The sequence below is a fragment of the Triticum urartu genome, chromosome 7 (genome assembly GCF_003073215.2).
Source record: "Triticum urartu cultivar G1812 chromosome 7, Tu2.1, whole genome shotgun sequence".
In the NCBI taxonomy this organism is placed as follows: domain Eukaryota; kingdom Viridiplantae; phylum Streptophyta; class Magnoliopsida; order Poales; family Poaceae; genus Triticum; species Triticum urartu.
This window is the reverse complement of record NC_053028.1, coordinates 481,475,158-481,490,007: the sequence shown is the minus strand read 5'-3', so window position 1 is coordinate 481,490,007 and position 14,850 is coordinate 481,475,158. Positions and strand designations below refer to the sequence as shown.

The 14,850-nt window shown below is 45.8% G+C and overlaps 1 protein-coding gene across 1 annotated transcript; it reads left to right on the top strand.

Annotated features, from left to right (window-relative positions):
- The first annotated feature begins 3,778 nt into the window (after window positions 1-3,778).
- Window positions 3,779-8,577, top strand: LOC125524939 (transcription repressor OFP13-like). Its single transcript, XM_048689968.1, has 3 exons — window positions 3,779-5,666; window positions 6,314-6,603; window positions 6,694-8,577. The coding sequence occupies exon 3, from the start codon at window positions 7,402-7,404 to the stop codon at window positions 8,185-8,187; it is 786 nt and encodes a 261-aa protein (XP_048545925.1). The 5' UTR covers window positions 3,779-5,666; window positions 6,314-6,603; window positions 6,694-7,401; the 3' UTR covers window positions 8,188-8,577.
- The last annotated feature ends 6,273 nt before the right edge of the window (window positions 8,578-14,850 follow it).

Below are 14,850 nucleotides of genomic sequence, written 5' to 3'. Positions count from 1 at the left end.
CCTGGGAAGCACCGGAGGAGGAGGAGGAGGAAGACATGGCTAGGCTCGGTAGATGGGATCTCAGTAGATGGGAAGAGATGGGGCTCTGATTACCATGTGCGAACTAGCGGAACGTCTTGCCTTTTCAGGCCGACGGCTTCGTGTTATATAGATGGGGCGCACCTCCCATAACAGCGCATACATGTGGTTTGGATTACAATCTTGGAGATCAAGAAAGGAGATAGAGATAAGAGGTTACAAGAGATAAACATAAGACTCCAACAACGTAACTATCTCAATTATATCCTATGAGATGCGCCGGTCACCTATTGTGACATGTTGCATGTTTAACATGTAGGTGTGTTGAACACTGTCGTCCTTGGTTGGGCTTCAATGATGTAAGCAGGGTACTTAGCAGTTAACAGTGGGCTGTGCTCAACCAAATGGCCCAATTATTATGCAGCCTGACATTTAGGCCCAACATGCCTGTCTATCTGCATCCAAACAAAGGCCCATTAAGAGTAGGATTGCTCATCCAGATCTCACATCATATGCCTAGGTTTTTATTAGTGTTCAGAGTTTCAACTTTTAAGTAGTACTACTAGTTGGTTAAAGAGAATACTAAGCCCGCTCTGCTTAATTAATTGGATTCTTTCACTTAGTGACCCCTTTATATATCATACTGTATAGTCAAATCCTTTGGTTCTTCGTACATATTGTACTTAAGTTGTAATTCTCCTGTTTATTTATCAGTTACTTCACTTCCTGGGATGTCACTCCCTACAGTTTTTGTTCAACAAAAAAAGTACTAGCAGCGTTTAGGCGTAGCTATGCATGTCAAATTGCCCCTGCTTTTATAGTGTCTCCTCCATTGTTTAGGCGTAACTATCCAAAAGCTTATTTGTACAATTTATTAATGGCTCATACATCCCACTTTGAGATTTCCAATCAACTTTAGCACTTGATTAACTTCTCCAGAAGGAATGAAGAGACAAATCTATTTTCAGACAAAAGATGCTGGCTACCACTTTATGTTTCTGAAAGTTTGTGCCTTCTATTGTCAGAATCAGCAAGGCTGCATTGTTCTAACATGCATGCTTGAAAATGAACTGAGGTTTATTTGATTATTCATAAAGCAGAGGCACTTTTTATAGGTAAAACACTAAAACGAAACAATCCTTTAGGGGATGGAACATCCTCTTTTGGGCAAACTTTTGGAATTAGTTTAATCATGTAATGCTCGTTACAATGCTTTCCTGACCAAGTTATGTTTGATGCAAGAATGCGAAGGTGAAAGCACTATGCTAATTATCCGGCCTTGTGCGATGTTAGGTACTTCGGTTAGTTCCTAGGCTAAAACCTTATATAAGATTGAGTACAAAAAAAAACGTTATGTAAGATTGTATTGTCTCAAGAACCAGCAGTAGCTTCCATGATGGAAGGGATCTGCCCAGCAACTAACACATGGAGGTTGTCTGCACTCCACATGAGACAAACTAACACATGATTTTTAAACCACAGGCTTAGTTTGTTCATGCCTCATTGCGTAGTCTCTTTTGGGTCCTTGAGGCATGTGGCTGTAGGAAAACATGCATTACGTTCAATTTCATCGACTAGTCTAATAAGATTTTTATATGTAAGATACATGCTTGATGTGTAAATTAAAGTGCAAAATACCTTCCTGAGCATGCATATCTCATTGGCATCATCTATATGGAGCACTTTTTTTTTATTAATGTAGGAACTTATAATGCTGTATGCCCGTTTTATCACAAAAAACTATCTAGAAGCAGCCCGAATAAAAAAATCCATTTGTTTAACCTGCAACATGTTTTAAATCACAGGAAATCGTGAAAAACAATGGATCCTGTTGGCTCCAATTGTCTCCTAGCTGAAGGGTTCAAATAAAGAATGTGATTTGGTTCCTCATTTATTTTATTTTGTTTTGGCTTCAATCATTCATGTACTGCTGGAGGGAGCCTTTGTTCTGTGCCATTCAGCTGCTCGGAATTTTTTCCAGTTTTGGTGTATTTATTTCGATTTGATGGTGGGTCGTATATGCAAACACTGCTTGCTTCTATACACTTGGGGATTCCCATCTATATGTGCGTATCGTACAGCTGTTCAATGGGGTCGTGTAGTTTGTCCTCCTTTGGAGACAAAATCTAGGAGTTGCTGTTACGCATACTACACAAACACAGTAGTATGCGATCTGCAGCTTTAATCATTTTTGGAATTCAGATCCTTTCATAGATATATACTTCCTCCGTCTCAAAATAAGTGTCTTAACTTTGTACTAGCTCTAGTATAAATTTGTACTAAGCTCAAGACACTTATTTTGGGACGGAGGGAGTACATTTGAAGGATGAAAAGGACAGATAGTTAAAAATCGGAGGTAATACCCATGTAAAAGTTGAATGCATGCAACGTAGGTAGTCATATTCCTCTATTAAAAGTTGACGAGTACTGAAATCTTTAGCTTAACCTGCCCGACTTTACAATATTCATGTCCTCAATTTTGTGGAGGCTATTTAGAAGGCGAAAAAAGTCCATTTTACTACCCTGAATAAAGTGGGTGGTTCACTTTACCCCCTGATCTATTTTTCCGCTTCTTTTACCCCCAAACAAACCCAAACCGGACAAAACACCCCCCCGGCTGGTTTTTCTCCACCCGCTGCTGATGTGGCACTAGTCAACGGCGGTTTTGACCTGGGTGGGGCCCCCTTGTCAGGTTTTTTTCTCTCTCTCTCTCTAATTGAGGCTGGGCCGGTGGCCACTCAGCCCGCACGCAGCCTCTGGCCAGGGTGTGGCGAGGCCGACCGGCTGGAGGAGTGGCGAGAGGGGGGGGGTTGAGCTGGGCGAAGCAGTCAAGGCCAGGTAGTGGCGGGCGCGGGCCGACGCAGTTAGGCACGGGCGGGTACCGGGGTGAGCGCGAGCGGAAGGGGAGGCTCAGTGGGCGCAGCAGGGCCGCCGGAACGGGGCCACGAGGGCTGCGCGGGCGGGGCGCTGCGGCAGCAGAGCAACGCAGGCGGCCCGGGCACATGCGAGGGAAGAGGAGCGCTGGGCAAGTTCAGCGAGCGCCAGCGCAGCCCCGAGCAGCAGCCGGCGCGGTCGTTCGAGAGCAGCGGCATGGGGAGGCGAGGCCATGGAAGGGCGCGAGCAGGTCGCGGTTGGCAATGGCGAGCGGCCGTAGCGGGAGTCAACAGCAGCGCTAGAGCAGAGTCGGCAGCGGCGCGACAGCGGTCAGTGACAGTAGCGGCAGCAAAGCGGGCGCGGTGACATGCACGTGAGGGCGACGGAGAGGCATGGCCAGGGAGGGGTGTGGAGCCGAGCTCCCTGTCACCATGGTCGTCGGGAAGGACCCACGCCTAGGCCGCGGCGGCCGCGGGGTCGCCGGAGGCGTGGCTGGCGTGGCGCAGCCACGAGTGGTGTGAGGCGGTGGAGTTCCACGCCGAGGTGCTCGGGCGGCACCTCACCGATGGCCTCCTCGGGCCGTCCTCTTGCGCCGTCTGCCTCGGCGGGGCCTAGCAGGCGCTCGTGCTGCGGGAGCTCGACGTGGCCGGGGCTGTCGCCGTCGCGAGGAGGCGCTCCCCGCCGCTCGCAGCCGCCTTCGGTTGGAGAGAGAGAAAGAGAGAGGGAAAAAAACCTGACAAGGGGGCCCCACCCAGGTCAAAACCGCCGTTGACTAGTGCCACATCAGCAGTGGGTGGAGAAAAACCAGCCGGGGGGGGGGGGTGTTTTGTCCGGTTTGGGTTTGTTTGGGGGGTAAAAGAAGCGGAAAAATAGATCAGTGGATAAAGTGAACCACACACTTTATTCAGGGTAGTAAAATGGATTTTTTTCTTAGAAGGCTTAGTTGAGACTTGAGAGATTAAGGCAAGGGTTTTATTTTGGCCAACCAAGTAATCTTTCTTTTGAAACACCAAGAAACTCTTGGCACAGTCACTGAAGGATTTTCATCCTTTAGTAATTTGATAATTTAGGACCAAAACTCCGAATAACACCCCCCAACCTCCGCGGTACAAATTTCGGATCAAACTACTGAGAGATACTGCCTCTGTAAACTTTTATAAGGTGTTTTAGGTCACTACTTTTATAAAAGTTTACAGAGGGAGTAGAAAATACAGTTTGGAAAATGTCTATTGTTAGTTGGCCATCGCCATACATGAGTGAAGAAGGGTAGGCCAGGACATGTGCCCAGTGGAGCCAGCCATGCTCTCTGCATTATTGCATCTGCATGCATGGGCCATTTGCATGCACTTGGCCCTCTTAAAAGTCACAAAACCCCATTGCAGAAGCACAATCCTGTGAGCTCCCTACGGCTTGCTGGCCTGGAAGGGTGATAACAACAACACGACAGGTCAGTGTCCATGGCGTGTAGCCCTGTTACATACATACAGATTATGAGCAGCTAATTGGCTATTAATTTCTGCGGTTCAGCCTCAGCGACGCCTGCCTGCATGTTCCAGAACAGTGGATCTGTTAGGAGGCAGACCCGGCCTGGTCCATGGAACTGTCCACCCTTGTGCACCTCTGCATCAACTAATTACTTACCCTGCTCCAAGGTTTACTACTCCAATCTGAGGGGGTACACACGTACTGCTCCATGCAGTAGTTTCTTAAAGGCCAGCCCTTAGGGGTAGTGGTACGTAGTACCACTACTTTAAAAGCTGCCGCAGATCAAAGTGTGTGGGATATGCTCTGCAAGGTTAATTAAATAAACCGCAGCGACACTGCTGTCCTGTACACAGTGAAGACACAGGCAACATAGATCTGCAGGATCATCCTATCCCACAGTGGTAATTGCACCGGCCTTTCTCCCTGACTGACTAGTATGCATGGCTGCATGGACGCAGTCACACACACATATTAATGCTGACATGACTAGCTGGGGGTGGGGGGCCTCCGCTAAGCAGATTCAGATTAAGCAATAATATGCGTAGAAGTAGCACCGATCAGTAGATTATGGGAGATGGTTAAATTGATTAGCAACACCTAGCTATGAGAAATTTGGAAACATTTTCAGTTGACTAATCGTTTCCTACTCAAGATGCAGATCTAATCGATGGTTCGCTATGTGTCGCATTCCATACAACTCTTTTCTGTCGCCACCTTCACCATGGTATTGTGTAGTGTAGTGTATCCTATGATAATCCCGGTTTCTTCACAGTTTCTGTTTCTACATAAAGCATACTGCTTCAAGATTTTGCTACCTTGAATCCTTGATCATGGCACTGTTACTGGCACAGGTCAGCATTCTATGAGTAGAGGTACCTATCCTGGATTCCTGCGTACCAGGTGGACCAAAAGCTAAGGGATCATACAATAATACTAGTAGTGTTTGGTTGAGGCCGTAAGGACCAGGCAACGATCAAGAACTTTTTGGACCAACAATGTTTGATTGGGTGTTGTTAAAGAACATGTTGCTTCCCCAATCATCTTATGTTGCATGTACCAGAATCATTGGAGAAAACTGGAAGCCAAATGTGCCAAATGTGATTTCCCTAACCTAAATTCCTGAAAGATTGCTGCTCTGGATGCACCACCAAATTGCAAGACAGACTCAATAAATGGGTCACAGGTTTCCTGCCTTTTTCGTAGGAGCCTTGATATCATGCCAGAAGATGTGGAGGCGTTGAATGGGCAGCTGAAGGAAAGAAAGGGAGAAAAGGGAAGACGCCATCGTGGTGAGTGCAATAAATCCGGTCTCATGTTTAGCCAGACTTGCATAAATGCCCAAGAATTATGCAACTACTACTTGCTTAGAACAAGGTTCAGAGGAGATGGAATGGCAACACAGAGAATATTTGCAACTACCGGTCAGCTAACATTTCTGTCTTGATCTGCACGCCTTAACTTTTTTCAGTATGGTTAGGCTGCTTCAGAAGGAGTTGAGAACATTTCTGCTACGTAAATAGGTTATTTTGAGATAGGTGCACACAGAAATTTGCTGTTCATTCTTGTGATCCTGCCAGTACGTACTCACTGTGCTCCATCATTGGGTCTGATTAGCTGTAAACTGGGCAAGAGTACAGTGCATCTCTTTGGTTGGCGGTACTATATTTGGTGCTAAAGCTGCAGCCTGCATAGAAACTGTGGCAAACAAAACTGAAACCACTGCAGATTTTTTTTCCTCCTGTTTGCTGCGAAGGCGCCTGTACGTATTGGGTGTAGTGTAATTTTTCAATTCTATAGCCTTCATACCATGGTTCCCTTGTTAGTATTACTTTGTTAATGCGATGATATGTGTTCCATAATAACCATAAAAAAAGTGGCTTGTTGGGATTCGTTCACTAACATGGTTTTTAATGGTGCTTGCGGCATGGCATGTCAGGTAGAGTACCGGGGAGAATGAGAATCTGTAGCACGGCACTAGCAGGCTACCACCAAGGAACAAGGCCAAGGTCTCATCCGTGAAAGATTAAGGTTACTTTGCAGGGAGATGAGGCCCATCCCAAGACATGACAGATGGATGGATGGATGGATGGGGAGCTAGCTAGGCGCACTGCGTGGATTACTAATTTACTACTCCTACTTCCTACTAAAACAATTAGAGGACGTTTCTCTCTTGTCTGCACCTAATTATCTATCCTGTGACCTTGTTGCACCATTTGATTACAACAGGTATCTGCGCACTTGCGGCATTTACTATTATATCCTCCTATACGTACGTATGTTGTTGCGAAACTGATCAACTAATTTGCTTCTGCTCAGCCTGCAGATTAAACCACGCCACACCACACCACCGGCTCCCGATAATCTAATGCTTGCCGCATGTGAAGATTATATCGATCATTACATTTATTTCTGCTCTGGGCAAATTGGATGGACGGCGCATACCTGCATTAGATTAAATCGCAACAAGGTAGCACCTACCAATACCAATTAAACGGTCTCTTCAGCTGCTAGCGAGCTACTGATCATGCATGTGTCTTGTAGCCTTGTACAAGAGCAAGGCTCCACGTGGATGGCCAGGTAAACAAAAGAGGTTTAGCAGCACACCACCCCAAGTGATTGATTAGCCAGAAGCATTAGTACTACTATATATCTGCAGAAATTGCACTCCACCATCCATGGCAATGGCATCTTCCTTCCGTTCTCCTCTCCTGATAAATACATCATGAACAACCAGTCTCTCTGCTCACCAGGCAACCTAGCTACTCTCATTACTCTTTTGATTGCTCCTGTCCTGTACTGATATGCTGCTAGCTTTTGTTAGTTATATGCCAATATGTGCTATGCAACCCTCCTCTGAGCAAAAGCCCACATACACACACCACCTTCCTCACTCTCTCTAATTGAGTAGAGCTGTAGTAGCCCTGCCCAGACCCAGTAGGCGGCGGAGCACCATAGCCACAGCCTCTGCCTCTTGTGCATCGTCCTGTTCGATCTCTTCTCCTTGAGATCAGACTAAAACCAGCCATGGTGAAGAAGCTTGGCCTAACATCCCTCATCTTCAGCAGCAAGCAGGTGGACAGTGCTGCCAGTACCAGTGGCGCTGCACCTTCCTCCGTGGCCTCGTCCTCCTCCATGTCTGCCACCTCGTGGCAATGGCCGTCCTGCAAGCAGCCAAGGACCCTCTCCTTCAGGCAGCAGCAGCAGCATCAGACGGCGTACAAGACCATGAACTCGGCCTACTTGCCCGACTCCGGCGCCGACTCGTGCTTCTCCAACTCCTTCGCCTCGGTCGACGACAGCCTCTCCACGGCGTCCGAGGCCGCCTCCGGGCTCGTTGAGGCCAACGAGCGAGAGACCGTCATCCGCGCCCTGCGCTCCGGCCGCCTCTTCTTCGAGCCCCACGCAACGCCGGCCACCTCCTCCTCCATTCTCGACGAGGCCAAGCTGAAGGTGAAGGACATCGGCACTACCACCGCCTGCTGCGGCAGCGGGAAGGCCGACAAGACGGCGCCATTCGAGGGAGCGACGGCGCTGACCATGGACTCGTCGAACCCGTACCGCGACTTCCGGGCGTCCATGGAGGAGATGGTAATGAGCCATGGCGTCAAGGACTGGTGCTGGTTGGAGAAGATGCTGGGGTGGTACCTCAGGGCCAACGGCAAGAGCACCCACGGCCTCATCGTCGGCGCCTTCGTCGACCTGCTCGTCGCGCTCAGCGACACCGCCTCGCCGTCCTCCCCGACCACCGCCAGCACCAACCGCTCCTCCTCCTTCAGCGGCACCGACGAGATCAAGGAGGAAGAAGGATGAACCGAGCTCAACTGGTACATATGATTATGATTAGATGTCCCTTGCTGCCATGATTCGCGTCAAGTGCTGTTAATTCCCAGCCGGATGCAGTGCAGCTTGATCAAGCGTGAGGTTAGCAGTATTGATTCCATTTATTTATCTTTTGCAAGAAGCTGCTGGCTAGCTATTGTGTGATTGCCTGCCAGTTAACTCCCCGTGCGCGCGTGCGCGCCTACCTAACTGATTGTTTGCTAGCTAGGTGAGTACGTACTGTATTTGAATTTGTGTGCACAGCCCGGATATTGCGTATGAGAAAACCAAATGAAATGTAAAAAACTATAAATATATATATCGTGTGTGTTGTCTGCAAGCATGTTTGGGACGCGAGAATTTTCACCGGAATTTGGTCTTCTTTCTCAGAAACAGTTCAGTTACCGCAAGAAATGAAGAAGGGAAATCTCTTGTTTCAGACGGATCTAAATATGTGATTGTATGCATTCCGTTTTCCCTTTTCCATTTTTGTGTGTGAGCAGTCGTTGGCCATACAGTTGTCATTTTGTCAGTCAACTAACTTTTTGGCTCTGCCTGCGTGATGCCTCTCCACATCATATGCATGGATGGTGAAATGACGGGCCTAGCTAGCTAGTAATTTCACGTCAGGAATCTTCATCTCATTCTCAGGTTGGAGCTGGAAGAACCACATCACTCGCTGGGTCATCATATAGTGGATCGATTGAATTAGTTATTATGTGCGTGATAGCTGATCCTTTCTCAGACACAGAATTTCAGTCACACGTCCCTCGTGAAACATGCTGCTCCGGATAGGACCCACAAGAGCAGAGCAGAATACTACTTCCTCCGTCCCATAATATAAAAATGTTTTTGACACTAGTGTAGTGTTAAAAACGTTCTTATATTTTGGAACAGAGGGAGTACTTCCTTTGTCCCATAATATAAGACATTTTTGCAAACTAACATAAATTGCAAAAACGTTCTATATTATGAGATGAAGGGAGTAACAAATAATCTGGTGTAATCCTCAAGCATGTGCGATAGCTAATACTCGATATGTATGTACCACCATACATACAATAATTAACATGCGAATCGACCGAATATCTTGCAATAATGATGTGCTGAGTTTATGAGTGATGCATTTGGGACAAACTCAAGACGCAACAAGCCTGCCTGCTCGCATGCATGTGCACCGGTATCAGTAGCTGAGCGCCTACTGCAGCTCTGTTTGGTGCCCGTGCCCCCAGCACACAGCCTGGCTGCGTACTTACTGCTGTGCTAAACTCTAACGATCCATCCTTTTTTGAACTAACCATCAATGAATTTGATCGTACGTATATTGTACTACCACCACCACCACTACTACTACAAGATAGGCGCTGGTACGCACATAATTGAACTCACCAGTACTTGTACTATAACTAATCCTTGCAAGCTTGTCGACATCTCTCACGAGCTCCAAATTTGCTGTCTAGATCTATATTATCCCAGATTGTATGCAAAATGTACAGCCACACCAAATCCGCAAGCCGAGGAAAAAGAACAAAAGGCCGGTGTCGAGCATCGGTGCGACCGTACACGGTTATACCAATGCCCGTAGCGCACATCAACGCCCACGAAAGCACCTACAACTTCTCTGTCTGGTCAGTTTTGTGGGTCATTTGATCGGTCGGATCCATAGGGAGATAAGGAACACATTGAAGACATCAAAACCACCTAATAGCCTGGATCTAAGGAGAGGAGGAAGATCAATGGAGGAAGAGCGGTGTGACTATATATTTATCTGCAAAACTGGCTGCCGGACCCCTTCACACCCAGTTCCACGAAGAACACATCTGCATTGAGATCGTATGCACTTTGGGGGTCATGCCTAACCTCCATCTTCAAAATAACTTGAAAACTTGAAGGAGGAAGACGACGAGGGGGAGCCACTGCATCTCTATTAGAGCGGTTTATTTCCGGTTTGGAGCTACAAGAACCACATGTCACTGGAGCATCATGTGGTGGATTGATTAAATTAGTTATGTGCGTGATAATTAATTCTTTGATTCTTTCCTGGACACAAAATTTGAGTCACACGCCCGCGCGAAACATTCTGCTAGGATCGACAAGAACACAACATAATACTACCAGATAATGTAGTATAATCCTCAGGCATGCACGATAACTAAACTCAGGACCGACCTAGCATTATGGAAGCCCTAGTGCAAATGAGGTACAATGGACATAACAACTATAATAGAGTAATATAAATGCTTTTACCAGTATATCACATATCATAAAAATGAAGGCTTTGTTGGGAGACGCGGTACGCTATTCTAGCGCCAAATATAAAAAAATCTACCATGATACCAAGAACATATTGCTGGAGATAGATCACGTGATCAGGTTTTACCACTAGATGTGTAGCCACCACAACGAAGATAGAGTTGGTGATGTGTGTAGCCGATCAACTGAGTCGTCGCCTTCTCATGTAGCCGATCTCTCGCAAACGGTTCCTCGCAGATCCCTCGAACAGCTCCTTGCGGTTCCCTCGAATGGTCCATCCAAGCACCACATATGTGATGCCTCCAAGGTATCCACACGTATGGGGAGTAGCGTCGGGTGGTGAACTGGTAGGTCCGATCACACGGCATATGGGCGTGGGGAGTGGCAGCGGCGGCTATGGTGGGAGGAAAAAAATCAACCCTAAAAGGTGTGCCCCACTCCCCATTATAGAGAGCTCCGAGGTGGGCACAACACTTCAGGACCACTAGGAGTCTACACCCAGTCTCCACTCGGATCCAATCCGAATTGGTTGTAGCCCATTAAGTGTGTGACCCTATAGGTTCACGTACACATGGACATGGTCCGAGTCGATAGTTGGTAGGGGCTCCTAGAAGAACATGCCAACTCTCATGCGCGCGTACATTCGTTTGGCAAACCTCGACAAATTTTCATATGCAACATTCCTTTTTCCTCACGATATATGTTATCAATCTCAATGCAAGTAGTTGTCACCCTTGTGGTAGCTCGATCTCTCTTCTCGAAACTATGATACAGATTTCCGAACTGGGTTAACTCTTAACCCAAGTCGCATGACCATGCTTTCCGAATCTGATAACTTGAGAGGGATCGGAAAATATCTCTCCAATAGGAGGGGGAAATTCCGTCTTGGTCAACCATGTCTCGCGGCATTGTCTCACGGATCACCCGAAAGCTATCTTTATAACTACCCAGTTACGGAGTAGCGTTTGATTGACCCTAAGTGAGTCGATCCTCATACAGAGAACATACGAGGACCTTAGGTTTAGAACATGGCATATACATCATACTTGAGACTAATAGATGATAATATCTCGCTATGTCTCAAAGTGGGTTTTACTGACTCAGTGATCTCCATTCCCGAGTCCATATTATCAGTTTAGCATCTCTATGCCATGACTCGTGAAACATAGTCATCAACCGAATTGTATACCAGTCAAAGGGCATGTGTCCGCATAACATTATCAACTAGGGACCATTAGAATGATCATCATTTAATATATACTTCTTAAACCAGTCGCATACTTATCGATACATATCATTGGTGATGTTCAAGCACAATACAAATTACTCATGAGTACATAGGGAAATATCATCATCACATGATTGCCTCTATGGCATATCACCAACATGCATAAACATAAAATGTGTAATTTTAATTAGCAAATAAAGTTTTAAATATCCAACGTATATGTGATTATATGATGCAAATGTTGATTATAAGATACCTATACTCAACTATAAACAACTATTGAATAAATACAACATGGTGAATGTGTGTGCGGGGGAGGGGGGTTCACTTGTCCACTCCATAATAGTGTTGGCGTTATGTTCTGACAATCATATATTTTGTAATTTATTTAGATATTTTGTATTTGGCCCTTATTTGAGATAAGCCCTAGGATTGGAAAAGTGACACAAGAAGATTGAGATGGATGTGAAGGAAAGTTCCATAGGCAATGCATAGAGAATATTGAATGGATTAAAGGATGAAAGCCATCAAGACAAATATATGCATCGAGTATTGGAGATTGAATGGATTTATAATGAATTTCATCAACATCATGCTATGTATCAAGATCATTGGGTTCTAATGATGAATATATTATGATCAAGAAGAAGCAAAAGAAATGTACTTCGAGGCAGCAAGACTAAGTTCTATGATTGAACCAAATATAATCAATATGAAGTCCATATGATGTACAAGATGGAGTCCATTGGAGGAACTCAAAGGCATGATCGGGCTTATGGGTTGAGCCATGATGAATCAAGATCTTGAGAAAACTGATTAAAGAGAAGAATCTATATATCGATTGAAGATGGGATTATGATGACCTCATATGTTGGTCATGGTTTATCAATTCATCAGGCAAGTAATTCAAGCGAAGAGTTTATTATGCCTCTCAAAAGATTGTAGTAGAGCATTTAGAAGAGCAAGTGATGACCAATGTGATATTCATATAAAACCTAGATATGATCATGTGAGAATTGAGATATTGGTGATCATGTCTTAAAGCAATGAAGTGGAGTGAGTAGTTCAATAAGGCTTCAATCCATCAAGATTTAACATGCCGTAAAGATAAATTTGACAAAGATAAAGCTCAGTGGTCGGATTCGAAATGGTCAACACACAAGCGCAAATGCTGCCACATGTGATCTTGTGGTATGGTAAGAAATTGTGAATGGCGTTTTGTAAACTAACTCATGTTGTGTGTTTTCTATGTCTATGTGGGTTAGGTGACTCTAATGGGCTTGCATCAAAAGAAATATTTCAAGTAGACCATATGAGGATGGTTATCAAGTTTGAAAAGGGGAAGTTCAAGAAAGACATTCCAAGGGAACACATGCCCGAAGCTTGAGGATGATCACATGATGGACATGCGAAGCTTGAAGTTCCATCCAAGTATGATGTGTACATATGAATATGGTATATAAGACAATGCTTCCCATAAGGATTATGAGGGATTCACTTGTAGACTTAACAAAACAACCGTGATTAAGATTGTCTTTCCATCTTGAATCAAGCATGAAAGTCAACATCAACCTCAAGTGGAATGCTCAAGACAAAGGTATAACTTAGCTAGGTTTTCCTTTTTATCGGTTTCAAGGAGTTTGTGGGGACCGATCATATGTTTGATAGCCTACCTATCAAGAGGGGCTTTCAGATAGTAACTTGATCACATTGTGCATAGCGTGATCAAAACTTTGCACCATTTGCATACTTCATTTATGTTGATCTTGGATGGTTCTCTAGGTGAGGACCTTGGGCTTCTTGATAGCTTTAAATTGAGCCAAAGATCATCAAAATTGGAGTTCATGTGAAAAAGTTATGAATGTTTCCATGTTTGCTATTTTTGGGAGGTCCGGAGCCTCCGGGACCCGGAACCTCTGATATAACTTCCTGGGGACCTCCAGACCAAAGAAAAGGTTTTCAAAATTCAGCCCAAGATAGAGTCCGGAGGTTCCAGGCTGCAATTTTCCGCACCTAATGCGCAAATTTGGTGTGCACCATATATAAGGTCCCCTTCTTCCCCAAAGGATGTGTGGGTCTAGACCTTGAATTTCTCCATTCTTTTGAACTCTCGTCTCCTCCTTCAAGCCTAAAAACTCCAATTCATTTGGGAAAACCTATCCCATGGATCTAGCACTACAAAAAAAGACACATCCGTGACATTTTGGGCCGAACGAATTTTTTCTGTCATACTTATGACACTTCTATGATGATAGTTGTGACAAAACCCGGTATCATCATAGATGTGGTGGGGTCCTACTTCTATGACAAAAAATCATGACAAAAAATGCGCTTTTCGTCCTGGGCGGGCCGGAGGCGCAGCTGCATGACATTCTTTGGGCCGTCCATGACAAAAAAAATCGTGGTAGAAGCAAGGGCGAGGAAAATATCGGGGGAGTTCCCGGTTACGGTGGGTGGTCGGGGGCCGAGAAATGCACGTTTCTCTCGTACGTATGCGCGTGTGTGCGAGGTGTTGCACTCTAATTGAACCCGAGCAAGGCGTTGGGCTCTAACTGAATCCGAGCGATTGCACTGCAGGCTACGCGTTATTGAACCCGAGCGATCGATCGATGGCTGTTAACTGAACCCGATCGATCGATTCCTTCGCTACTGCTGCTAACTGAAGCCGATTGATGCTGCCTCTGGATGAACAGCAAGCGTTGTTGGGGGGTTTGGATGAACAGTTTCCGGTGGGGGTTAGATGAACAGGAAAGTAGAGGCCGTTGCCGCTGGATGAGCAGTACCCCGATCGATCGAGCCGTTGGATGAAAAGGACCCCGTGGAGGGCTGGTTGAACAGTAGCCAGTGGAGGGCTGGTTGAACAGTAGCCGGTGGAGGGCTGGATGAACAGTAGCCCGTAGAGGGGTGGTTGAACAGGACTCCTGTGGAGAGGGCTGGTTGAACAGTAGCCGGTGGAGGAGCGCACGGTGGAGTGATACGTCTCCAACGTATCTATAATTTTTGATTGCTCCATGCTATTATATATTCTGTTTTGGGTGTTTATTGGGCTTATTTATGCACTTTTATATTATTTTTGGGACTAACCTATTAACCGGAGGCCCAACCCAAATTGCTGTTAATTTGCCTATTTCAGTGTTTCGCAAAAAAAGAATATCAAACGGAGTCCAAACGGA

Coding starts and splice junctions, on each gene's coding strand:
- LOC125524939 (XM_048689968.1), top strand. CDS start 7,402: ATGGTGAAGAAGCTTGGCCTAACATCCCTCATCTTCAGCAGCAAGCAG.